At 52.5% G+C, this 25,439-nt stretch overlaps 1 protein-coding gene across 10 annotated transcripts in view; it reads right to left on the minus strand.

Annotated features, from left to right (window-relative positions):
- Positions 1-25,439, minus strand: part of LOC144943499 (histone-lysine N-methyltransferase 2C-like) — a 79,035-nt gene that overhangs the window by 40,505 nt on the left and 13,091 nt on the right. For all 10 annotated transcript variants that reach the window (XM_078871012.1, XM_078871009.1, XM_078871011.1 and 7 more), the window contains exons 5-29: positions 25,112-25,274; positions 24,285-24,456; positions 22,508-22,622; positions 19,653-19,843; positions 18,311-18,513; positions 16,010-17,196; positions 15,227-15,352; positions 13,832-13,936; positions 12,582-12,686; positions 11,935-12,116; positions 10,919-11,083; positions 10,266-10,375; positions 8,702-8,761; positions 8,077-8,295; positions 7,402-7,527; positions 6,418-6,552; positions 5,960-6,075; positions 4,777-5,020; positions 4,308-4,397; positions 3,531-3,629; positions 2,926-3,265; positions 1,952-2,187; positions 1,712-1,785; positions 682-807; positions 40-99 (exon numbers count right to left, since the gene is read on the minus strand). In XM_078871012.1, coding sequence (XP_078727138.1) covers positions 40-99; positions 682-807; positions 1,712-1,785; positions 1,952-2,187; positions 2,926-3,265; positions 3,531-3,629; positions 4,308-4,397; positions 4,777-5,020; positions 5,960-6,075; positions 6,418-6,552; positions 7,402-7,527; positions 8,077-8,295; positions 8,702-8,761; positions 10,266-10,375; positions 10,919-11,083; positions 11,935-12,116; positions 12,582-12,686; positions 13,832-13,936; positions 15,227-15,352; positions 16,010-17,196; positions 18,311-18,513; positions 19,653-19,843; positions 22,508-22,622; positions 24,285-24,456; positions 25,112-25,274 — 4,749 coding nt within the window. The remainder of the gene's footprint in view (positions 1-39; positions 100-681; positions 808-1,711; positions 1,786-1,951; positions 2,188-2,925; positions 3,266-3,530; positions 3,630-4,307; positions 4,398-4,776; positions 5,021-5,959; positions 6,076-6,417; positions 6,553-7,401; positions 7,528-8,076; positions 8,296-8,701; positions 8,762-10,265; positions 10,376-10,918; positions 11,084-11,934; positions 12,117-12,581; positions 12,687-13,831; positions 13,937-15,226; positions 15,353-16,009; positions 17,197-18,310; positions 18,514-19,652; positions 19,844-22,507; positions 22,623-24,284; positions 24,457-25,111; positions 25,275-25,439) is intronic.

Here is a 25,439-nt window from a genome sequence, read left to right on the forward strand (position 1 = left end):
CCCCTTCTGTGCGCCATCATCCCCTTCCACACCACTGACCTGTCGCTGCTTCCACTCATGCTCCTGTTCGACCTCCTTGAGCCTGTGATGTTCCTTCCCCTGTCGCACATGGACATCATCAGACTGAGTCGACGGATAATACTACGGATGGGCAGACAGATGAACGGATAAATGGGTAAGTTACATGATGACATTTTGCAAAACGGACTCTATGATTGTCGCGAATCGTGCATCATATGGTTCACACATGGCCTACTCTTTTCGAATAATGTCACGGGACCTCTAACGTCCAATCTAAAGCAGACGTAAAATATTTTATCATTAACACACACAGAAGAATTAACCGGGGTGGCCGCAAGGTTTGAACCACAAACCTCCGCAACAACTGGGTAGTTGTAAGGGCAGGCTGACGGGATTTTAATCAACGGATACGTTGGTAGTGAGGAAGATGGATTGATGAATAGACAGCTGATTAAGATAACTGAGTAGCATCGTCCTCTAGGCCCAACCTCCTTTTGAAACAATGCTGCAAACAAGCTAAAACCCCCACATTTTCAGAAAGCGTACAACCAGGCAAATGCGCACACACACACACGCACAGCAAGAAGATATCCACTCACAACCGGACATCATCCCCCAAGCCCTTTGCTCGTGAGGGAGAACACAGACAAGACCGCGTACCGGAATCTCGGGCTCCGTTGGGCTAAACTGGTCGACCGTCTCGGGCAGCTGCTTCTTGCGGGGAGGCCTGATGCCGCTCTGTGCCCGCGTGATACGCAGCGCCGCACGGTTGTCTCGGGCCTTTTGCTGTAACAACGAAACAACAAGCACAACGCTCAGCGGTCTACCGGCGTCGGCGACGATGCAGCACCGGCGACGCAGTGCCGCCGCCAAGACACATCACGATCTACCCCGTCGCTACCTAGTCACGTGTGGTGGTGATGACAATGGTGGAAGCGTCTGCCATGGCCAAAGCAGCATCACGGCCACACTTATTGTCTGCTGGCGATCCTGAACCGGTGATTGGAAATGCCACACGAAATTTCGACATTGCCACGGTAGATAGAAGCCAGCATCTTAACATGGTTGACTTGGTGGCACTTGTTAATTCAACTCTGAGGGGATCATGGGATGAGCTGTTCCCCCGACTGCAACTATAACTCTCACAAATATCATATTTTTTTTAAAGAAAATCTGTCCAAGGTGAGTCCCCTAAAGGGGTTTGGGGGCAAGACTAGCAAACAAACTCAAAACAATTTGAGGAGCATTTTGCAATGTGGGTTTCACAACAATAATACAATTCATATTTGCGTAATTCTTGTAGCATAGGCTAATCACGAGGGCGTTATGTTTCACATACAGGTATCGTCTGAGAGGAGAGAGCTTTGATTTGACCTGATTAAGTAATGTGGAGATAATTTTTACAAACGTGGACTGTGACGGCAGAACAATTGGCCTAGTCTTATATCGAATAAGGTCACGGCATCGTTCATGTCCACTGCGAGGCAAAAGGTGCGCCAATAGACCACAGAATTGACCAGGGCAGCCGTGGGGCTCGAACCACAAAGCTGTGCACCTCCAATTAGCACGGTTAGGCTACATACGGTGTGAAAGAACATACATACGTACATCCTCTGCAACAAGCGACACTACGCACTACACGCTAGGCCATGTCAGCGCCGCATGACACCAACACACGAAGGCGTCTCACCAGATAGGGGGCGCGCTCTTCTGTCGACGCCTTGCGCCACAGCTTCGCAATCTGCTTGGAGCGGGTCGGCCAGTCTGCGGGGAGGGCGCAACAACACGGGCGGCCATCAACAACGCAGCAAGCGGCACAACGGAGGCAGAAGTCGAGTCAAAGTGGGACACGGCGTCAATGGGGCAGGCGTCACTACACGTTAACTGATGTGCAGCATGGGGCGGGTCAACAAAGTCGACTTGAGCATACCGGGGAACTCGTGCCGCAAGCCGGGGAAGTTGATGTTGGCGTAGAGCACCGCGGAGATGGTGGCCATCTCCCCGAGCTCCTCGTCGCGCTCCCACTTGAGCGCGCTGCGCTGGTTGTAGGAGAGGCCGTCGCTCTCGCAGCGCTCGTCCCCGCCGGGTGGCTGTGAACCGCTCCAGGGTGACGCGGGCGACGCCACGCTGCAGCCCGCTGCGGGGCTGAACGTGGCGCGTTTCTCACTGCGCGGGCAACAACAACAACAATGGCGGCATTGTTAAAATCAACAGCGGAGGCGGTGTCGTCAACAACAAAAAAAACCCACCGCTCGCCGGTAAGTAACGGCGATGTTACCTGCGTTGGCGCGCACATGAACGTATACACGGCAACAATCACAGATATCATCCATTTCTATTTTACCAGGTAAGGCCCACGGAGCATAACGAAGTGGCTAATCACGTGGAAATATATAGCAGCCAAATACTCTAAAACCAGAAGACCAGGAAAAATAGGGAACATGTAAACTCCAAATATGCAGGTGTCACGGTCAGAATGGAACTCACGACCTCCTGTGTGCCAGGCGAGGTAGTTAACATCTCACCACCGAGTCACGCAGACGACTGAGGCAAGTGGTGTTAGCCAGTGTCTCCCAAGGCCGGTACGGCACACGAGTGGACTGATCTTCACACACCTCACCACGTACTCAGTCAAGGCTGAGTCAACCTAGACAAGGCCCCAGACGGGTTCAGTTATGAACCCGCCACTGATATAATCCATGGCCGGGAATCAAACTCAGGTGGTGGGTCTCGTAGCGAAGTGCGCCAAGCACTGCGTCACGCCTACACACACACATACAAACTAAATGGAGAAGATGGAGGGTTGTGGTCTGTTTCACAGCTGGCTAAGACACAGTTAGGTCGGCACAGCCCAGGAGGCTCTCTTTCTCACACACACACACTGTTACACACAGTTACACTCACCCGCTGCCCAAAGCTGAAAACCCTGGCTGCGCCAAACCAGGAAAGGGTTCAGGCAAGATGTCGACGGCACCACTGGTAGGCGGCTGCTGCGGTAGTGGCTGCGGTTGCGGCTGCGGTCCGTGTACAGCATGCGGAGCCCGCGTGACCGCGTCCACACCACCGCCGCTACCACCGCCGCCAGCGGTGCCGGCACCGGCGCCGGCCGCAGGCCCGTGAGCCGGCACGTCCATCGCGTGCATGGCGCCGTAGCCAAACGGCCCGGCGTGCGCCGCCCCCTCGCCCTGCGAGCTCAGTGCCGTGAAGAGCTCCTCCACGTCCTTGCCCTCGATGTGCGTGAGCTCTGTTGACAGCGCGCACGGCGCGGGGTCAGGATGCAAGGTCACCGGAAGAATTACATCTGACACCGTGACGTCAAAGCGAGCCCCCCCCCCCCGCCTCCCCCAAAAGCACGCGGCCTGGGGCAGTCGCCCCGATCTGCCGTGTACCCTAGGGACGGCTTTGCCCGCAGCACAGACACACCACCCAGAGCACAGGTAACGCAACCAGCGTCCCCGTGTGAGGGGGGCTGGAAAAACAAGGCGCGGGCATCGGAGGGGGGCGCTTACCATCGGGGACCATGCGGTCCAAGTCGCTGGGCAGGAAGGCGTTGTCGAGCGAGCGTGCGTGGAACGCGGGGGGAGGCTGCGATGGCTCGCACGCCTTGTCTGTTCGCGGGAAGAGTGGAAAATCGCTCCTCCGATTAGCAGGGTTGGTGACGTACGGTGCCAAAGAGGCTCAACATACAATAGGGGAGGGTGGCTTCAGAGACGATGTCTTTATATAAACAATGTATTGATCCTCATATCACTTCTGATCTGTTGTTGTTAGTATATAGGGTGCAGAGCAAAGCGGGAGGTTTTAAGAAAAGCTGCACAGGGATCTCCTACTACACACACACGCTGTGGAATAGACCCCACACATGTTTTAACACAGGATTGCGCCTCGTATCCTTGAAGGGTCTCTCCACACCATCACCATCATCATCGATCATCGTGTTCTATTCACTGGTGGACGAAGGCCTCCTCATGCTATTGCCATCGCTCATGGACCCACATATTTTGCACACACGCAAACGACATATGAATGAATGAATTATTGCACACACACATATTAATTCACGCATCACGGCTATATGACATCATTTCAATTGCTTCAGCAAATAATATTAGGTCCCGACTGCTGCCGATGATGACGGCCATGTTACCATTTATAAACACGATTGCAACATTGTCGTTGGTCCCGTTGTGTTGACAATGTAATGATGCCGATGAGTTTACTGGTAACGATGGAGACGTTGGCGATGAAACGGAGGTAAATGTGATGCTGCGACGAGTGTGGCTCACCCGTGTCTGCCGGTTGCCGCCCCAGGTCCCGCGTCAAAATCCCGAGGATGTCATCGGAGAGCTCTGTGAGTGGATCCTCAGTCGCATCAACTGTGGGAAACCACCACCCAAACCAGCGTCATCAATATCATCGTCATCACCATCATCGTCATAATAAATATCCATACGCAGAGTCCTCATTTGGGAGAAGAGACCCAAACACAACAGTTGCCAACCAAGGATCTCAGCTGTGCCAGTTGAGAATCTCTCACAATGCCACAGAATGCCACGTGGTGTAATTCAAGGACACAAGTTAGAAGTGCTGGCTCGGTGCCTCCAACATAAAGGAAGGGAACCCAAGCAGAGGGTTTGAACCCACAATATCAACTCAGCTCGACTGACATGGTCATCACGAGATCTCAGAACTGCCCCCGGCCCCTTCGCCACCCGCCACCCGGGGGGCGTCCTCTGCTGTGCCGGGAAGCCGTACCGTGCATCGCGGCCTTCACGTGGCTGGCGGAGTCGGTCGCCACGGCGACGGTCGCGTGGGCCTCGGCAACAGTCGCGTCGTCTGCGCCGTCCCCCAACGGCTCTTTGACGAGCCCCAGGGGGGCCGGCGGAGCGGCGAGCGGGGGGCACGGCGAGGAGAGGGGGGCCGCGTCGTCCAGAGCTGGGGTCGCGTCGAGCGGCCGGTCCCGCGCCGAGTCCAGCAGGCTCTTGCCGAAGAAGGCCTCCTGTGGCCAGAAATGTGTGTGTTAGTGTGTGTAGAGTGTGTGTTAGTGTACGTAGTGTGTGTATAATCGAGTGTGTGTATGTAGAGTGTGTGTGGGGAAGCGGTGGGCGCTGCGTTGCATACTCGACGACCAGAGTAAAATTCCTGCTCACGGCCACCAACATCAGTGACAATTATCTGAACGGGTCCCAGGGCTCGCAATGCAGTATGCTCATAAATGTAGCCACTATGTCCCCTAACGATTACAATATATGTGGAGTATTATACATGTAAAATGCTACATGCACAGAACATCACACTGTACGTAAAATACAAGATATGCAAATTATTACATATTATTCTTATACAAATACATATAAATGTAAGCATATATAAATGTAAGCATAGCCTATGAAAGTTTTTTTGTGTTTAGTTTGTTATCCTTCCCCCCGCATCTCCAATTAGCATGGTTGGCTACGTACGGTGCAAATTAAGTTCAACATACATGTGTGTAAATATATCTACACCGTTGCAGGACGCCAATGAAATACAGGCGAGCAGCTCACTGGGCTCCTCCTGAAATAAACACAATCCATCTAATCCAAATAATAAAAATAATTATTCTTTATATTTTTAATGGGCACAATATTCTCTCACACTCGAAGAGGGAGGCGTAAGGAACCACAGATAAGCGGGTGCCAAAAATTGCCCGAGTGCTGTGGTCCTCTATATGTTAAGGTGCTCCCCCGATCTTGTGATAGTCAACCTCAGGATTACGGCTGGTTGTTGAATCTCAGGCGAACACTCGGGTGAAGGCTACAGTGACGGTTCGGTGTGGACTTGGGAGCTGCTTGAGGGGAGTCGACGTTGCACTTCATAGTGCGCATGATGCTCGTATGAGTCGACAACTTAAACACCAATTTTAACGACTGCAACGCTGCGGTTTGTTGTTCGTGCAGACCTGAAGGTACGGAGGGAAGGTGTCTTCAAGCCGGGCTCTCTTCCTCGGGTGATTTTTTCTCAACCTTCCCGAATCCGGGCTCAGCAGCCCCTCATCCGTGGAGGGCTCTATGCACCCTGCATCATCACCACCGCCGCAATCATCATCACCATTGTTACCATCGACCCAATCACCATCATCATCGCCATTATCAACATTAATCACTGTCATCATGGCCACCACAATTATAGCTGACAGCAACATCATTAATGTCACCATTATCAATTCCACAAATGCTACCATCATTAATGTCATCTCTTACATCATTACGGCATCCAACATTCATGTTGTAGCTGTTACTACCAGAAAATCACCATCATTTTAAATTTCATTATCCTTATCAACATGTGTATACATTTTCTTCCTGTCCATTCTAAATCATTCCCCCCACCACCACACCCCGCCCCGCCCCCTGTTACCGTCGCTGCCCTCGCTGGTTCGCGCAGCCGAGGGCCCCCACTCGGTGAGCGAGAGGGAGCGTCCGCGCAGGAGCCCCCCGCGCCCGCGTGCCCAGCCGGAGCCGCAGCGGCGCCGCACCAGGAAGCCCCCCACACCTGGTGGCACGTGCGCAGCAAGCGGGAGGGAGACGTCAGGGATGGTGGCGGGCGGCACGGCGTGCGGCATTGCGCGAGCGAGCGTGTGGTGGTGGTGGTTCGTGCAGACAGGAACGAAACCGGTGACCCGAGCTCACTTCCCACTCATAGCCAATATTTCTGATGAATACCTAAACTGGTATTAAGCCTCCTTTAGATCGATCCAGCCTTAAAAAGAGTAGCTGGTGCAGTGTTAAAGTAGCAAGCAAAGGCAGACAACAGGCGTGGTACTGGCCACCCCACTCAATCGTGTGCCGTGCCGGCCTTCATTAGGTGCTCTCTAACGACACTTGCCCCAACAGCATGTGGAGGCTACATGGGAGGACCTTTGTCTTTGGTTGTGGTGGCATGGAGTTGTGTGGTGGTATGAAGATTGTGGGTATATGAGGCGGTGTGTGAGCTTCTAGGTAAACTAAACAATTTTTTTTTACTAAACTACCACTTTTATCTTACTAGCTTACCAGGTAAGGTTCACCGAGCTATATAGCCATTTTTTCAGAAGCGACCTGGTCACAAATGTAAATGAATGTATCGCAGCCAAATACTCTAAACGCATCTTTCTAAATGTGGGAGAACAACTGGAGGACCCGGAAAAAAATCCACGTGATCCCGGGGAGAGAGACACGAAAACTCAAAATACAAAGGCTTCAGGGTCATGATTGAACCCGTGACCTGGATACCTGGCGAGGTAATTAACATTTCGCCACCGTGCTATTATTTCCCAGCAGGAAACTGCTTGGCCTGTCCATCATCACAGAGCTCCGGGTCATGTCGAGGTGGTGCGCACCCTGCCTGGCGTGTGCCTCTCACCGGGCCTGTACAGCTTCCTCTTCCGGGGTGACGTCTCCTCCTTTGGCGGTCTCCCACCGTCCGCGCCCTCCCGCTCCGGGCTGGTCAGCGTGTCCGAGCGGCTGTCAGGTCTGTCCGTCGTCACCACTGCGCGTGCATGCACAAACACCTCAACGTGTACGCCTGCTCTTAAAAGCAAAACTGAACGATTCAAGCACCCCCCCACAGATATGATGTTTTGTCATCATCTGTGGGTCACAGCTCAATTCAAGAATCGATTACGCGTCGTCTCGCTCATACTATCTCGTAGGCATTGTCTCATATGGCGCAGAGGCTCGGCTAATGGAGTGTGCAGGCGGTGTCACTGGACTGTGGCAGCCCACGGGCCACCGGGACCAAGGCACTGAGCTGCATGACGCCAAGACGACGCCGACATAATTGGAGACACGTGTGTGCGAAACGCGTGCGTTCAAAACGCACCCACAGGCACGCCGAAACCAACGACGTTGTACTATGTTAAAAGAAAAGTCTTTCTCGAGTTCATACTGCCGTCAACCGGTCAAATGCCATTCATAATAATAGACGGTACAGAGGATCGAACAGTGGGGGGGGGGGGGGAACCCCGGAACCCCCCCATTTAATTCATCCCTTGCACCGGGCCCTCCCCGCCCCATGCCACCCAGCGAGGCCACTGACCACGGCGGGGCTGCTCGGAGCTGCGCTCGGCATCGCGGGGGCTCGTGATGTCGGAGCTGCCGGGATCGCTCGAGTCTCCCCCGGGCACCGCCCCGTGCCGCAGACGGGCTCGCACGCGCCGCCGACGCGCAGACGGCTCCAGCGCCAGCCGCTGCAGCTGGTGCAGCCCAGATTCGGTGAGGCACACGCCGTCCTGCGTGTACAGCCTCGTCGCCGGCTCTGAGAGACAGACGGACACAGGAGTTGACGCGCGGGTCAGACGGACTGACGTACGTATACGGGCGGACGGAGCAGGGGGTTGCATGAACAGGCGGATGGATAGACGTGAAAGTGGACGAGTGGTCAAGATGAATGAATGGACGAGCGAACAGAGAGAAACATGCAGCAAATGTCGGAAGGCCCTTATCCTGAAATTAGATTGACCAACGTGTGGAAATGTACACTAACTATTATGACCTTTACCGCCACCATCATTCACATTATCCTCTCTTCATGACCAACATCATTACGATCACCGCCACTGCATTTTTATCTTCATGATCAACATCATTACGATCACCGCCACTGCATTTTTATTCTTCAACATAATCGAGATTGTCGTTGTCATTATTATCACACGGGGTACCTGGTTCTGTGGCAATGGGAAGAATCTCTGAAGTCGCCTCAACTTTGCTCACAGCATTGCCTGCAGTAGTAACACAACGACACAGCAGCCTTTGTAAAGATCTAGTCAGTTTGATGTCCTTAATTTCACCAAACAAGAGACAGCTGAGATATAGGAAAGCAAAATCGAATGTAGTACGTTTTTGCAATGGCTACTCTCCTCGCCTTGACCAACAAAGCACTGCCCAGCGTGCTGAAGTGCCAGGGCTCGCACGGATTGGGGTAGCCCTCATCCAGCAGTTGATATAACTTAGGGCTGTACACGTGGTTCAATGTGTGCAATGTACAAATGTCGCCTATGTTTAAGGACCAATTAAACAATAGACATCACAGGCAGCACCAAAATATCTGATTGGGCTAAAGGATTATGGGCAGGTTTACGCCGCGTTCTTTACAGCGACAAACACACGAGCGGGATTGTGTCCGTGTCAAAGTGTTCGCGTTGGAGAAAATTGCTTTTGGGTGCCAATGAGCCGGAAGGATGGGACGTTAACAATGACGAGGCATCGAATATTCAGCGGATACCGAGAGAGAAGGCAACAGCAGTGGAGGAAGACGGTGGAAGACATGGCAGTGGCAGCAGCGAGACAAAGCAAACGAGTTTGGAGGCTACGACTGTAATGGGGAAAACTAAGAGGAGGATGGAATGGAAGAGAATCGGGAAGGACATTCTCCAGCACGGGGTGGGGGGGGGGGGGGAACAGCAGACCGGCAGCCAATCGGAGGGCTGCAGGCGCTGCAATATTTAAATCGGTCGCATGAACACCAGGTTTTTTTTTCTGTTGTGGAGTCAACATTTATTCCGAGCGACCTGCATTGCGCGACATTCGCGTTTATGCAAGCCCAAAGTCGGGTGGAAATGACGCTTGATGCTGGCAGGCATGCGGAAAAAATATCTAAATTAATGCTTGCGTGGGTCTTCGGGACAACCGCTGAAAGCACATCATAAGTCGGGAAGAGTTTACGATTTTAAATTGTCGTATTTCAGATTTACAGATTTTTTCACCACAGAAGCGACATCACAATATCGACATCAATTCCTGTGACAGCATTATTTCCGATCGACCTGAAACAGCAATCTGGGTTGGATTTTCAGATTTTTCCAGATTTATCCAATAACCAGTAACCGGTTGCATCCTACAGTGACGAATACTGGCGAGTGTGAGCAATAAAATTAAAGCATGGGGCGAGAGTCAGCACCGACAATACGAATGGTGGGGTGTGCGCGTGATCGCTAGCAAACATTAACCCTTTCCCGTTCAGTTTTTCTTCCGATTCCGTACGTTTAAATCATCGGAACGGAATCGATTCTGAATGGGATTGAATTGATTATGAACTGAATCGGAAGTAAAAGGCCATGCGGGAGGGCATGTTTTGTACCTTGATTCAATTTTTTTAACTTGCCTCTCTCTCGTCCTGTACTGCTGGGCCACTGGACGCAATGGCCCGACAGTACAGAATGAAGAGAAACCTGGAATTATGCCAGCTACGACCGCCGGAATGGAGGTTAAGCACCGTCGCCGTACCGAGTGACGCCGTGGGATGCTGGCGGCACAAGGAGCAGTCGAAGCCGTCATCGGCTGCTTTCTCTACGTCCTCCTCCGAGTGCAGCCCCTCGCACGAGCCGTGCATCCACCTGCAAACGGGCACCATCGCAACAGCAACCGCAGCAGCGATCAGCGGCAGCGAGACAAACAAAGTTATCACACGCAACGCGAATGCGCGACGTTCGTGAGTACGAGGATCGATTACAATCAACCAATTCTCACATGACCTCCAGTGCTGATAATTATGGTTTAAAAATGAAACTGGCACGTGGTACAAGAGCAATTTTATTATGCAAAAAAACTACATTAGAGTAAAAAAAAATCAGGGTAGCAGGGTAGTGGCAGATATTTGTTGTTATATTGCTTTGAGAGTGGTGCACAAGTAAATGGCCCTCATGTTTCCCTTCGTAGAGCAGCGCCACAGCGGCGGAATGTGTCAACATTTTGTTATTCATGGGAGCGAGAGAGAGCGCAACACGGCAGCACGGCATGGATTGACAACAACAACAACGATGACAATGATGACGATGAGCCCCAGGGAAAGCCGGGGGGGCAGTCGGGGCAGCACCTCAGGGCCCCTGGGAGAGCCGGGGGTAATGTGAAGAGTGCGTGAAGGAGGTGTGCGCACATACCTGTCGCACTGGCGGCACTGAACGATGAGCTGCTGCTCGCGGTACGCCTGAGCGCACACGGGGCACGTGGAGAGGCTGGTGCACGGAGCGCACTGCGTGTGGTTGTTCTGCCACTCGCAGCGGAAGCCTGGCTCCGACGCCCCGCACTGCAGGCAGCACACGCACCTACAGCATGCACGCACGGTGAGCGAGTGAATGAAATACGAGATTTTAATACTTGTGTTAAATCTGGTTTTCGTAGTAGTCACTGACACGCTCCGAACATAAACATTAGAACCTCCGATTGGTGCGGAAAAAAGTTGAACATACATAGATACGTACATGCACTGGGATGGTCTTATTTGCGAGATTGACCCCTGGGCAGAGGCTGAGAGGCAGGCCTAGAAGAAGATGGCTGGAAGTGCTGAAACAGGATGTGAAGGGACTTTGAAGTGGACGTGGAGATGGCCCAGGATAGGATTGAGCGAAACTTCATGGGCAATGCTACAGTGGGCAGTGCTACGCAGGTTGTGGAAACACTCATGTGTGTGATTACAGTTCTGGTACGGCCTATCAGAATTTTTATTTAGACTTTTTCACAGACGTCCAGTTGGGCAGGCTTATTACGTACTGCTAGTGTTGGTGGACAACGAACCACCATGAGCTTTCAGACTAAAAAATACCAACAATCAAATCGGCTTTTAAGGATTAATGCGGCGTCCTAGATGCCACCGCATCTCAAGACGCATGGGGAGAAACCAGTGGACAATTAAATCTAGATTTGAAGTTTTCGTGACTGCAGGGATCCATACTCTTTGGTTCTTTCGGTAAAGTCACGTAGGTATAAAATAAAATAAAACAAAATTATAAAAAAAAATTTTTATACCTACGTGACGTTACCGAAAGAACCAAAGAGTAGTGGACAATTACTTTGCCGAGAGAGACAGATAGAGGGGTAATGGAAGTCACAAGCCAGAGGCAAACGGGGGGGGGGGCGGGAGCGAAGCCACTTTCGAGCGGCCGAACACTCAACTCACCACTTGCACTTCCAGCCGCCCTTGGGCACTGTGTGCAGGGGCGGTTCGAGGCAGTAGATGTGGTAGCTGATGTCGCAGTCGTCACACAGGAGCAGGCGCCCGGGGTCCGATGTGAGTCCGCAAGACTCGCACACCGTGCACTCCAAGCAACGCCAGCCTTTGCTCAGCACCACGCGCGTGATCTGACGCGCGCGCAAGCACAGGGGAGAAACGTTCGTGGCAGAATTCAACGTAACGCAGTGAGGTGGAATGATCCAGCGCTCGCTAAAATGTACTCCAATAACTCGCTCACAGTCGGTCAGTCGCTTCCTTGTCACTCTTCTATCACCGCTACCACAGTTGCTGTTCTCGTCAACCTCACTCATTGATTCCTCCACCCGTGACGAAGATTTGGTCTATCACACTGTTTCGCGTCAACCACCACCACCACCGTAATGCAGGTCACCATACTTCTCTTTCTGCTCTGTCCCCTACAGAGCTCGACACTGGAATTCCCTCCCACAGCCTTTTCCCCAAGCGCTTACACACCATTCACCTTGTTCAATAAGACAAACGAGTCACAATTATAGATGATAACGCTGATATGGCGGCACTGTTTGTTGCCGTCCGAGTTTAGCGCGACCAGGAGATTTCCGGACCCCTCTCACCTTGGTTCCAACGCAGTATGGGTGGTAACACTGCCCACACTGCGAGCACGCGAGCAGCTGTCCCTCGGCACCGAGCCCAAAGCTGCCGCATACGACGCACATATCCTGCAAGCATACGAGCCAAAGCAAAAGACCAAGGTTGCTCGTATAGCCTTAACAGACTTGGTGAGGCAAGAGAGGCTAGCGAGCACATATTGAGTCCTGCACGACGACACGAAAGGGGGGGGGTGTTGTGGTCAACACCACACAGAAATATACGCAGGAGCACGCATGCACACGTTTGCCTACAGCCTTTAACAGGCTGTTAGGGCAAGTAATGTCAGCGAGTAGCACCTATTATTAAGGCTGTCATGGTGCACAAAGGGGGTGGCGGAATGTGGCAAGGACCACACACTGCCACCTTTGTCTCCACGACCGTAATAAATGATGGCCGAGTCGACATAAGAGGCCCAGGACTACTTCAGATATTCGCCGCTGATGTTAGCCGTGGATGGAAATGGAACTCGCATCGCAGGGTTTGTAGCGTAGTGCGCCAACGACTGCACTATCGCACACATGTACGGGCAAAAAATGGCACTTTTCCAAAGTTTTCAAGCATATAAGCACACTTTTACAATTGCTTTCAATTGGCCCTCTCAGCAAACACTACAATGCACTCCCTTCATGCTTTGTGAAGAGTGCTTGTTGCTGTCAATCAATCGACGTGTTCATCTTGAGAACAATGACAAACCAAATTATTTAAAAAGACAATCAGCATGGCTTTTTTGTTTGAAACATGATGGGCGTTTTTTAATCCAGCCAGGACGCACTTTTTTCAAAGGAGCTTGAACTACAATGAGAAGTTTTTGAGTCCAAATTCCGATCAGGGGGACAGGTGTTGCCCTTAACTGCTCAGGTGCTGCCCCAGTTTTTTGTAGACAACTTTGTGGAACGTTTCCATCCTGCGACTAGACTGGCTTCTCCTGCCAGTACATGGTATTTCACCAACCGGCTCTCTCTCAGAGCCACTGACATAGATAACCACATCGCCCCCCCCCACACTCATTTCAGCAGGTGGAACCACTGCCACTTGAATGTTGTGCGTGTGACCATCTCTGAGACCATCTCAACAGAAGAAAACCTGGTTTAATTCCAGGTTTCTGAAACTCGAAGATTATAAACCCAGGATCACAATTCGGTGGCTCCGATCAAGGCGACCCGCGGATCCTCCCGACACGGCTGTTACGAGTCTGGGGCTGCGTTCCCCGTACCTGCTTGAGCGTGTACTTGTCGTTGGTGGAGAAGAGAACGACCGTGTTAGGCATCGCGTCCTCCGACGGCTCCTCCTTCTTCATGGAGCCCTCGGGCGTGAAGCCCTGGGTCGTAGAGACAATAACAGCAGCGCGCGCGCGGGTGGCAGCAGACAGCATAACGGTGAGTCGTGTAAGAAGGCACGAAAAAAATTTGATGGAATGGCACCGCAATTAAAACGTGGAGGGGGAACAAGTAAACCCGTAAAAACAAAGTTTTTCACTATAAATCCTTTATATGCGTGGCATCGGGGCGGCTAGAGTCCTCTCGTCCTCTGGCTTGAGATGGCTGCCACCTATGGGTCAGATGATTGTCTGGCAGCATTAAAAAATTGGTAATTAAATATTTACATTTTTTTCCCTAAACAGTGTAAAATTTTTGAGATTTTTTTTGACGAAAATGCATTGTCACGCACAACGAGTCTGTGTGCAAAATATCAGCTCGATTGGATCACGGGAAGTGGGTTAAAAAACGACCGAAAGATTTGCATGGTCCTAAGCAAGCAAGCAAACTTAATATAAAGCATTTAAAAAAGACTGCCGGGTTTAAAATTGAACAGCTTTCACATGGGAACACCACCTCACAGGGTTTCACCATATCAATGCCCATGCCTACCAATGTAACGCAATTTGAGTTCGCGTAGCACAGAGCATCCCAGGACGCTTTCACGATAAAATAAATAACCGAACAGACAAGCCATTGGGCCAAACAATCCAGCTAACAAAAACACGTTTGATTTAAAGTGCCGGCAACACACACGATTGCGAACCAGAGGAAGACACGTAAAGTTGATGGGGCAATTACGTGTTAAAAGGTGACGGATGTTATGGACGTTGAAGAATGAGGCCATCGTAGTTAATAAAGACGTTACATTATGGCTCCAGCAAAACTGGGTCTAATTCGTGGCGATGCCTCTTTGCCCTCCTCTCACCGGCGGATCGCCACGCGTCAGTCACCCGATGAATTAATGAATGTGAAACCGCAGAGCCGGAGGTTGGCCAAAAGAAAGCCAAGGACCAAATACTTGAAGTGATTTTCTGTGTAAATTTCAATGAGGATTATAGGATGAAACCATTGCCACTTGCTAAAGACGAGAGAACCCAGTTTAATTACGGGTAGGTGAATGTCTGGGCCCGAGAAGCCAAGATCTCTGAGGTGCCTACCCGCACAGCGCTTTTGCCGGCCTGCGACACGGCTATTATGAACCCCTCCCCACAACACCCCAGGCTGCCGGCCACCTTCCCTCATCTACCCAAGTTACAAAAACATTGCTTCACCCCCCGCCCCCAGACAAAGCAAGCAAGCAGCAAAAATCTAGAGCTGGAGCCAGTGCTCACAAACACCCGAGTTCTCACCCCGGACGTGGTGATGCTGCCCGTGGGGGAGCGGTAGCTGCCCCCTCGCCCACGGCCCCTACTCTGGGGGTGTCCTCCGGGACCCCCCCTCGGGAACCTCCTCCCACGGAACCCGACGCTGGGACCCTGCGGGTGCAAGGAAACGTGGCACAAAGTCAAATCGCGAGCATGCGTGGCCGTCGCGCAAGGCTCTCGCGAGGGCGTCGTGTCTCACCGACAGCCTGCAGCTGTGTCACAACGAGCGGTGATGACTGCTCTGTGCTCTCCCAACTGAGTCATTTTGGAGAAATTCTTTGAATTGGACAAATTGACCACAGGTGACCTCCACTGTGTCGCAGGATTTGAATCGTGAACCTCTGCAACAAGCTGGGAACGCTTCAGTGTTGGGCTCTATCGCTGTAATTAAGATATCAAATACAAAGATCGCCTGCATAGCCTTAAAAGACTGTGGGGGCAAGTGTTGTTATTGAGCACCTATGAAGGCAGGCACGGCACACGAGGGGACAGGTGGCTGGCACCACGCCCGACCACCTTTGTCTCCCCAGTGGCGATGTTTACACACCGCACCAGGTACTCATTTGAGGCTGAGTCGAACTAGGGGAGGCCCAGGACAGGATTAGATAATCATCAGTGGTGTTGGCCGTGAGCGGGAATCCATAGCGCTAACGCTATCCACAATTAAGACCACACAAGTCACCTGCATTACCACAACCGCCCCACAAACCAATCAACCAAGCAATTGCGGTGGCAGCATTCCGCCCACCGCTAGGCTGGCACAGTCACCTGCAGGTGCCGGATGCGTGAGCGGCCAGTGGAGAAGCGTTGCCTGAAGATCGCCGGCTTCCCCATGCCGATTCGCGGCATTACCGACTGCGAGGTCCCCGAGCAGCACGCCATGGAGTACGCCGAAAACTTATGGGCTCCACCAATGTTGCCGCCGCTCCCTCCGCTGCTGCCACAGCCACCACCACTGCCGCCGCCGCCAATGGCAGGCACCAGTCGTTCCCTGACCGGCACAACTGACAGCGCTGTCCGCTCGCCTGACGTCGGGAAGGACTGCGCGGGAGCAGCACCGGCGGGACGTGACATCGTCACGGTGCCGGCGGTTGAGCCCGGCGCCGCGATCTTGCCCAGTGCCTGGGGATTCGATCCGGCAGCCTGCCCCGGCGTTCCGGCGACACCCCTGTCGACAGGACGCGGCACCCCGTGCCTCTGCGTCGGCTGCTCTGCGCCGACGCCGCTGGCACTCGGCGCCTCCCTGGGCCTGTGCCGCTCGGCGCCGGAAACGGAGGGCGCGTTAGGCGGGAGCGGGCCCGGCGGTCGTATGGGCCGACCCATCTCACGGGGGTGGTACTTGAAGGCGAGGGCGGCGCCGGCGCTCGCGGCGGGCTCGTGCCTCGCCCCGCCCGGTACGTGCCCGTGCGGGGGAACCACCTTGGGCGGCCTCGCGGCGCCGGGACCGAAGGGCCCGGAGTGCGGCGGTCGCGACGCGAGTTCACCGTGCCCGTGGGGGGTGCCGTGCGGCCTCGCCATGCCCCCCACCGGCGGTGGCGGTCGCCCCGTGGGCTCCAGCTTCACGTACGACTTCATCTTGTCGCGGGGAAGTTCGCGCGGCCTCCGAGGCCCCGTGAAGTTGAGGCCCAGCCCCGGCGGGCGATCCTCCCGACCGTCCAGCCTGGCTTTGTGGAGCGCGGCAGCGCCGGCGGTGGCGCCGTGAGGCAGGCCCGGCATCGGCGGCCCGAATGGCCGGCGCACCGGGTGGCGGTCGCGTTGACGGTCCGCGTCGCTGCCCGCGGCGGAGGGGCCGACGGGCGGATGGCGGTGCCGCTCGGCGAGGCTCGGCCCGTGAGGGGGATGAGGGAGCGCCGGGCGCTCGGGGTCGCGGTGCCGGGGCGGCAGGCGTAACGAGGGCGGCCGGGCAGCGTCTGTCTCCCTGCTGCCAGAGCCCGACGCGATCCTGGAGCCTGGGTCTGCAAAAAAAACAAAACTCGTTGATCAGGAGAGACATCTAAAGCTGGCGCGCGCAGAAGGTAGCGATATCTGGATTGACCATAGCTCATCAGATTTCTCTGGGATAACATTTTTTTTTTCTAAATTAACCAGACTGAAATCACCAAACTTGTCTTGAAAAATAACCTGTGTGTTGACTGTACAAGTTAGCTAAATTTGATCTCGGGACAATAATAAGAACTCGGGACAATAAAAAAAAAAGGTTCAAATAAGAACAGCGGATCCTTGGATCAACGTGTGTGGTGCCGTGAGCATGACTTTGTTGTGCAAGAGAACACACGTGCGTGGGATATGTACGTGCCAACTTGTCACAGTGGGTAGCACAGGTGGTGCATCTGCCAGTCACCTCGGTCAATTAACCCGTTACATCTGGGTTTGTCATGTGACCTTCTGCCAAGCAGGCCTTCGACACTGCGTTACAAATTTGGCGACCTGAGTTTGATTCCCTACCACTGCTGCCTATCAGCAATAAGAGATATGTGAACCAGCCTTCAGCATCCCCTAGGGTTGACTTAGCCTTAAATTGATAAAGAGTACACACATCGGCACTAGGAAGATAAAAGCTTCGTGCTGGAGACACCCATCCCCTTGAGAGGCGCGTCATCCCTAATAGGTGCTCACTAACAGAACTTGCCCAACCAGCCTATGTAGGCTAAACAGAGGATCCAGTCTTTGCGTGTCGAAGTGACTGTGTGGCTATTTGTGCGACCCTGGGTGTGTGTGTGTGCGTATTGCCAGTCTTATCAGCTGTGAAAGACGACGGTGTACGTGGCGGCTTCTTGTTGCTGAGCACAGGAGGAGCAATGTAAAGCGGGCAGCAACAAACGGTACTCTCAAAGAAGCAACAGGTACAGAGCTAACTCGTCTCTTGAACTGAGTAAGGTTATATGTATGCTGAACTTCTTTTGCACTGTACGCAGCCAACCATGCTAATCGGAGTATATAATTAGAAGACGGGAGAAAATTCCCGAGCCGCTTTGTCGTCCGACAGTCGAGCGGTGCATGCATTTAGACGAGAGGGGCAGCGGGTGTGCGTGAATGGCCGCGAGCGTGTCCCAGCGGGGGCCACCACACCTGTCGTCGCGGCCAAAGCCGCCATTGGTGGCGACTTCAAGGGGACGACGTCTCTGCCGCCGGGAGCCGTGCCGGGCGGGGGCGGTAGCCTCCTCGGCCGCTCCCTCTGCGCCAGCGAGCGGGGCCGGCACAGCGGGCACAGGTAGTCGCGGCAGTCGAGCCCGGTCCGCACGCCGGACTCCTCGCACTCGGCGTGCACCATTCTAGAACGACAAGCAGGTCCGTCCATCCGTCAGTCCGTCAAGTTCGAGTTTAAGAATTCACACCGCAGACGGGCGACCAGCTCTTGGCACACAGGGGAGCGGCGAGCATGAGCCGTAGTCGGCTGCACAATCGTCGGTGCTGAGCAAACGCACGCGAAAACACCACGCACGTGCACACAGCCATGCGAGCCAATGAATAAATGCACCTGCAAGGACACACAATAACAGCTGCCGTATAATTTGTATTTCTTTAAATTTAAATCTTGATGGTGCTATCGGTGTCAAAGGACGAGATATCCATCATCTCTCTCGCAGTGAGAGCAACTCCATGTTGGAGAATGGTCCAAAGAAAAATATATCACAGAGCTTCCCCTCCGGAGATCTCTTTCAAGTGACCACCGGTCTACACGGTAGAGGGCAGCGCCTCCCAAGTGCGACGTGTCAACGTGCCGTGGCATCATCTCAGTGTCACTGCATCATCGTGGTGTACTGCAACATGCCATGGTGTGACATTGACCGTCACGTGGTGCAGAGGAACGGCGTTCGGTAGCAGGTCGTGGTATGATGTGTCGTGGTATGGAGTGTTGTGGTATGGAGTGTTGTGGTACGATGCAACCGGTTTTAATTTAGTCGTCGTTTTGGCCTTCATAGTCTGTCTACTCGATGACAACCTGTGGAATTTTAGTCACTTTTGCGTATATTGAGTTTGGTTATTAACAAACTAATTTGGCTACATTAGTCAGCATTTATTTTAATAAACAAAGCCAATTTGCAGACTAAAATTCCACAGGTTGTCATTAACTAGCCAGACAGAAAAAAAAAATCACGATAATTTTTCCATTTATTGCTCCCAAATGCCCCAGCATTTTCAAAGCACCTCACCATCTCATGTCAATAGAGCCATTTCTTTTCCTTTGTACGTACGTTGAAATTATTTCCCACCATACATAGCCAACCGTGCTAGATTAGAAGGTGAGGAGGAAGGACAACTAAGCCGAGACCAGAGCACCGACTAAATTAACAGTGGGTACAACGCATCGACGTCGCAGGGTGCGGAGTAGACTGCCGCGCCACCGACAGATATCCAGCGGCGCGGAGCGAACCGGCAGCGCCGGCGCGATGCCCAACTCGGACCTCACCTGCTGCAGCGTTGGCACGCAAGGAGCGTGGACGCGGGGCGGCGGCCGTGCGCCCTTCCGCACACGGGACAGGCGCGCCCGCTCGCGCGCTGCTGGTGGCAGCGCTCGCACAGGGAGTAGTCGCGGTGCCAGCGCGAGCCGGGCTCCACGCCTGCCGAGCGCGAGCCGCAGTCGCTGCACGACCGGCAGTGCTGCGAGCGTGCACGGGGCAAACGGGCACACACGGGCACACACGGGCATGTGTATACGAGCACCAGAGAGAAACACGAAGATAAAGATCCCCTTCATAGCCTGAACAGACTCTTCGGGCAAGTTCTGTTAGCGAGCACCTATGAAGGCCGGTATGGCACACGAGGGGGTGGGGGTGGCCAATACCACGCCCTACCGCCTTTGTCTTCCGAGTGGCGATGTTTTACATACCGTACCAGGTGATCATTTGAGGCTGAGTCGACCGAGGAGAGGCCCAGAAACGATTCAGATAACTGTCATTGGTCTTGGCCGTGAGAGGGAATCGAACGCGGGTCGCCAAGTTCGTAGCGCAGTGCGCTCACCGTTACACTACCGCTTCTCACGCATGCACACACACAACAAGAACAGCTGCCCTTTGCGATTCCATGGCAGCGATGTTCGTATGGTGCTTATGCCAAGCTAGACACACTTAATGGACAACCATCCCACTCCCACAAGGCGGTGGTTTTAATTCCCTGGAGTTATCAAACGGGATTATGAATGCCTGCCCCTTTAGGGCCTCCGGCACATGCTTAAAAGGCCATCCCATGTAACCTACATAGGCTGTTGGAAGAAAGTGCTCTCGGTGAGCACCTACTGACGCTGGCATGGCACGAGAGAAAGTAGTGTGGCCAGGGCCGGTTCAGATATCACTTGACACTGCCGATAGCCATCGAACTCAGGATTCTGGGTTCGTAGCGCAGCACGCTAACCACCACTCTCCACCCACCCACAGTCACATACAAGTATAAAGAAGAAACACACACACACATGCATATACTGTACATGTAAAGACCTGCAAAAAATTAAGACATGCAGGTCATACATTAGTGTATGAGCTCACAGGTGTGTGCTTGTTTTGTCTGGTCTTATTGTACCACAATCATAATTACCAACAGTGTTTTAAATTAATCTTACATGAACTGATTTGGTCATAATGAGTTACAATTTCTGGCGATAAAGGATGGCAGTAATACAGTCTTGCATGTGGGAGGCCGCACTTTGCCATGTGTTGGCTCAGACCCAAGCCAATGACTGATTCGGTGAATAAATTACTGATTAACAGATGCCATGTGCATGACATCAATGTGCGTTCCATTCACATGCGCCAAGCCCGAACGTTGTGTACACAATAAGAATGGAACGTTACATAGCGGTACAATAATCACATTTTAAATCAAAGCGGGGGGGGGGGGGCAAAAAACCCCACGGAAGGAACCCGTGTTTGGCTGTGACGTGCGAAAGCTTTGTTAACGAGCACGCAATCGGGCGCCTGAGTCGCTGGATGTATACAATCGTTGCGCCTGCCAAAGCGTCGGGTTTGTGTATACTTGAACTTTTTAAAAACTTTTTTACTCGCCAATTATTTTCCAACTGTGCAACCGCAGTAAATCAATGGCAGAAAGAAATTCCACTCTCATCGAAAGCAGTGCTGTCACCGCGAGTTAAGAGAAAAAATAGCAAAAAAACTCACATTAATCAATGCAGAGGGGCTCTTGACAATGACAACAGGGCCATTAGCCCAAAATGTCACCCATCATATAATTATTCCCCCCTCTATACGGTAGCATTATTGACGGATGCCCATTGAGTTTTTGTTTCTTGTGCTCGTGCTCCACTGCGAGGTTTCAATTGCCTCGTATTGAAAGTAGGGGTAAAGTATCGGTGGACTGCCACCTCTTCCATGACAACTGGCCCCTGTGCACGAGAAGATTCATATATACCCTGAAGAGGTGCTTGCTAGAACCGCCTCCAGTTGAGGGCCTTTCATCAGCATTGCCAATGAGCTGGCAAACGCGAGGGCTGCTCCTTTCATATTCTTAGGTTTTCGGTAAAGTCACGTAGGTAAAAAATTAAAATTAATAAAAGTAAAATAAATAAAAATGACGACGTTTACAAGAGATACTACCCCGTATATATACGGGGTAGTATCTCTTGTAATCTCTCATTTACTTGATACAGCAATCGTGCTGTGACGGTTCCACCTGAAGACTGAAGCTTGTGTTGCCCCCGAAACGTTGTGATTTTTATTTTATTTTACTTTTATTAATTTTAATTTTTTACCTACACGACTTTACCGAAAACCTAACAATATGGCTGCGCCTTTGCACATTTCTGCAATCCAGGCTCAGTTCCCTGCACTCGGCCCAGGTAGAATTAACGGGCTCGGATGCTTAGGAATTGGGTGGCAGGGTGGAACAATGGTAACACTCGTGCCTGATAGCAAGAAGTACCTGGGTTCGATTCCTGAATCGGGCGATTTTCTCTACAGAGTTTGCAAGTTCTCTCTCTCTATTCCCCTGTTCTGCATGGATTTCGTCCGTGTTCTCCGGTTTCCTCCGAAAGTAACATTTAATAAACACACAATGTAACTGGTATTGGCCAAACATCCCAATGCTGAAAAATTACCTGCAAATTACTCAATTGGGATCACACACGGCAGCAGCATTGCCCCCCTACTGATAAAACTTGGCAGGAGCCTCCTGCTCAAGGAGTCTTGAGACTCGGTGAGACTTTCCTGGGTAAATAAGTGGGGGGGGGGGGGGGGGGGGGAAGGGATCGCACGTGTGGGTGTCGTGCGTGTTCACACACATGCGTGCAAGCGTGTGCGTGCCCCAGCTACCCACCTTGCACTTCCACGTGTTCTTGGGAATGGACTGCATGGCGGGTCGCAGGCAGTACGTGTGAAAGCCCTTGTCGCAGGCGTCGCACACCAGCATCTTGCTGTCATCGCCCGGCTGCCTGTACTCACAACCGCACCGTTGCACTCACTCTTAACTTCGCGAAACTCATGCCGCACGATGTGTGGTGCATGTATGCTTGTTGAACTTCTTTCGCACCGTACGTAGCCAACCGTGCGAATCGTAGGTGCGGTGGCTGGTAGATTGCAAAGTAGGAGCCACTGCTCTGCCCGTATCTATCGATGTCATTGGTGGCTTCCTTGAGGCTAATCTGCCTTGGGTAATTTTATGATTACATTGTATCCCTCCTACTACACCGTTGTCTGTTGGGGATGCAACTAGCCCTTGAGACAGTCATGTGTCTTCAGCGATGATATGATTTGTTCTACGATGCGTGCGTTGCTCTTTCTGTGTCTCAGTTTAATTCCCAGGCGTGTATTTCTTCCCCATTATTTTCCCTGCCTTTTGATATTTGTCCAAATGCAACGAAGAGACATTGCATCGTGATAAAAGTGGGAAAAATGTGTTGCTGGAACGGATGACGGCCGAAGGACGAGACTGGCGATGAAATGGCAGCCAAAGGAGAGACTACCTTGGCAAGGAAACAATGACATTTGCTCGTTTGCAGGAGCTAAATGGACCGTAGACATCGCGATACTGTGAGTGATGTTGACGATGTGCGGAGGCCTTCATTCAGCAGTGGATTGATCGAGTTTTTTTTACGAAGCTGTTATCTAGGAGAACTCACATACTGGCTGGACATGCCACTGGACTGAGGGGATCCTCTGCCGACCGTGGCTGAATTACAAAATGGGACAGCACAACACTAACCACCACTCAGGCGCCTCACAATAATGATGTCCACAAGGAGGGCAGGCGATTGGATCTTCGAAGACAAGGGAGATGTGTGCTAGCATCAATAACATTGGCCGTGATAACCCATTCACGTCTTGACCTTGACCGTCATTTGCATTAACATACATTTCTTATTTGCTGTGAATGTGACACGGATTAACAGTTGCCGACGCATAGTTGTTCTCTGGGTTAAAAGTAAATCACTAGCACTAAAGGCTTTGGATATATACACAAACTAAAAAAAGATAAAAAATCTCGATATAGTGGTTTAAAAATAAAAATTGGGGAAGTAACATAACACATTGACCGCCTATCACCGACGGATCAAAACGTAGTTGACTCAGCTGACGCGCACGTAACGACAGCATCGATTCGCCAATACGGAGTGAAGTGCTGTGGTGTCGGAGGTTGATGCGACGATTATAGCAAATGCACTCGCCATTGCACAAAGCTCCGTAACAAAGCCAAAGATACCCGTGTAGTCTATTCATATTGTTGGGGCAAGTGCTGTTAGCGACCACCTATGAAGACAGGCACGATACACGAGGAGGGGTGGGGTGGCCAACACCACGCCAGGCCACCTTTGTCTCCACAGTGGAAATTTTGATACATCGTACCAGGTACTCACTTGAGGCTGAGTCGACCTAGGAGAGGCCCAGGACCGGCTCAGATAATCATCACTGCTGTTGGTAGCTGTGAGCGGGGATGGAACTCGGGATGCCGGGCTCATAATGCAGCGGGCTAACCGCTGCGCTATCTCTCCCCCACACGTGTGCTCGCACGCCCACATTCCTACATGTGTGCGTGTGTGCGTGCGTGTGAGTGTGCGTGTGTGCGTGCGTGTGTACGTGCGTGTGAGTGTGCGGACCTGCAGGTCTGGCAGATCTTGCACTCTGGGCACTGCCATCCGGCGCGGATGGCGGTGCTGGGCGCGATCTCGAGGCAGCGGCCGTGGTAGTGCTGCCCGCAGCTGGTGCAGAACAGCTGATTGTGCAGCTCGCCCGGCTGGTCGCACACCACGCAGTTTGCCTCCTCGCCCGCTGCACACAGGCACAAACACGGCAACGCACACGCGCGCGCACAAGGTTCCACCGAGATTAGATTACTGCTCTTCATGTACGAGACAGAGCTCCCTCTGTCCGTTTATCACTTAGGCTTTCGCGACCAATATTATTGAAGAGGTTTTTTGTGTTAGATCGCGTAGGGTATAAATGTGTCGTAACCCTCCACCACCCGACACAGCCAGTAAGGTTTGTCACGCGCCAATTAGTTACTACTTCAGCCCACCGGTGTGCTAGAGAGTAAATCCACAACATTTACAGTTTGAGTAGTACGACGTTTCGCTGGTAATAACGTCCAGCATCATCGGCCGATTTACCAGAATAGTGAAGCAATCCACCTGTTTCCGGTCTTAAATAGAGCAAGATGACGTCACCCTGAACCCATCAGATACAGAGATCAGAGGCGGAGAAGTTCATTGTAATAAAATAGTACTGTAGATTATTAATCAGTTAAATCGCATGAGTTTCCTTTATAAGAAATACCTTCATTATGACTCCCTCTGTCCATTCGAAGCTCCCCAATTTTAAAGCCGATCGTGCTACGGGGCTGCCCTTTTGTGTTCAAGAGAAAGGACCGTGGAAGTGGACTCCATAGAAGCACGTCTGAGCGGGGCAACACTTTCGGACCGCTCACCGATGGTCACGGCCTGGTGAACGTGGTCGGGGCAGAGAAGCGCGAGGGAGCGGATGTCCTGGAAGGTGCCGGCCACGGCGGCGCACGGGTAGTGGTACATGTGCGAGCAGCTCTCCACCCAGCACTTGACGGTGGCACCCAGACGGCGGCAGTGCTGGCAGCGCTACTCGAGACGATGGGGGGGGGGCGGAGGGGGGTGTTAGGGCAACGCTGGCTGCTGGCTTAAGTCCTGTTAAGGCAGTAACTTTACATAAAAAATGTACAAAGATATCATTGAAAAAAAATACAAGAGATGGTTTCCCACGGCTTATGCCACTGCTGATATATT

This window comes from Lampetra fluviatilis, chromosome 31 (assembly GCF_964198595.1).
Source record: "Lampetra fluviatilis chromosome 31, kcLamFluv1.1, whole genome shotgun sequence".
Taxonomy (NCBI): Eukaryota; Metazoa; Chordata; class Hyperoartia; order Petromyzontiformes; family Petromyzontidae; genus Lampetra; species Lampetra fluviatilis.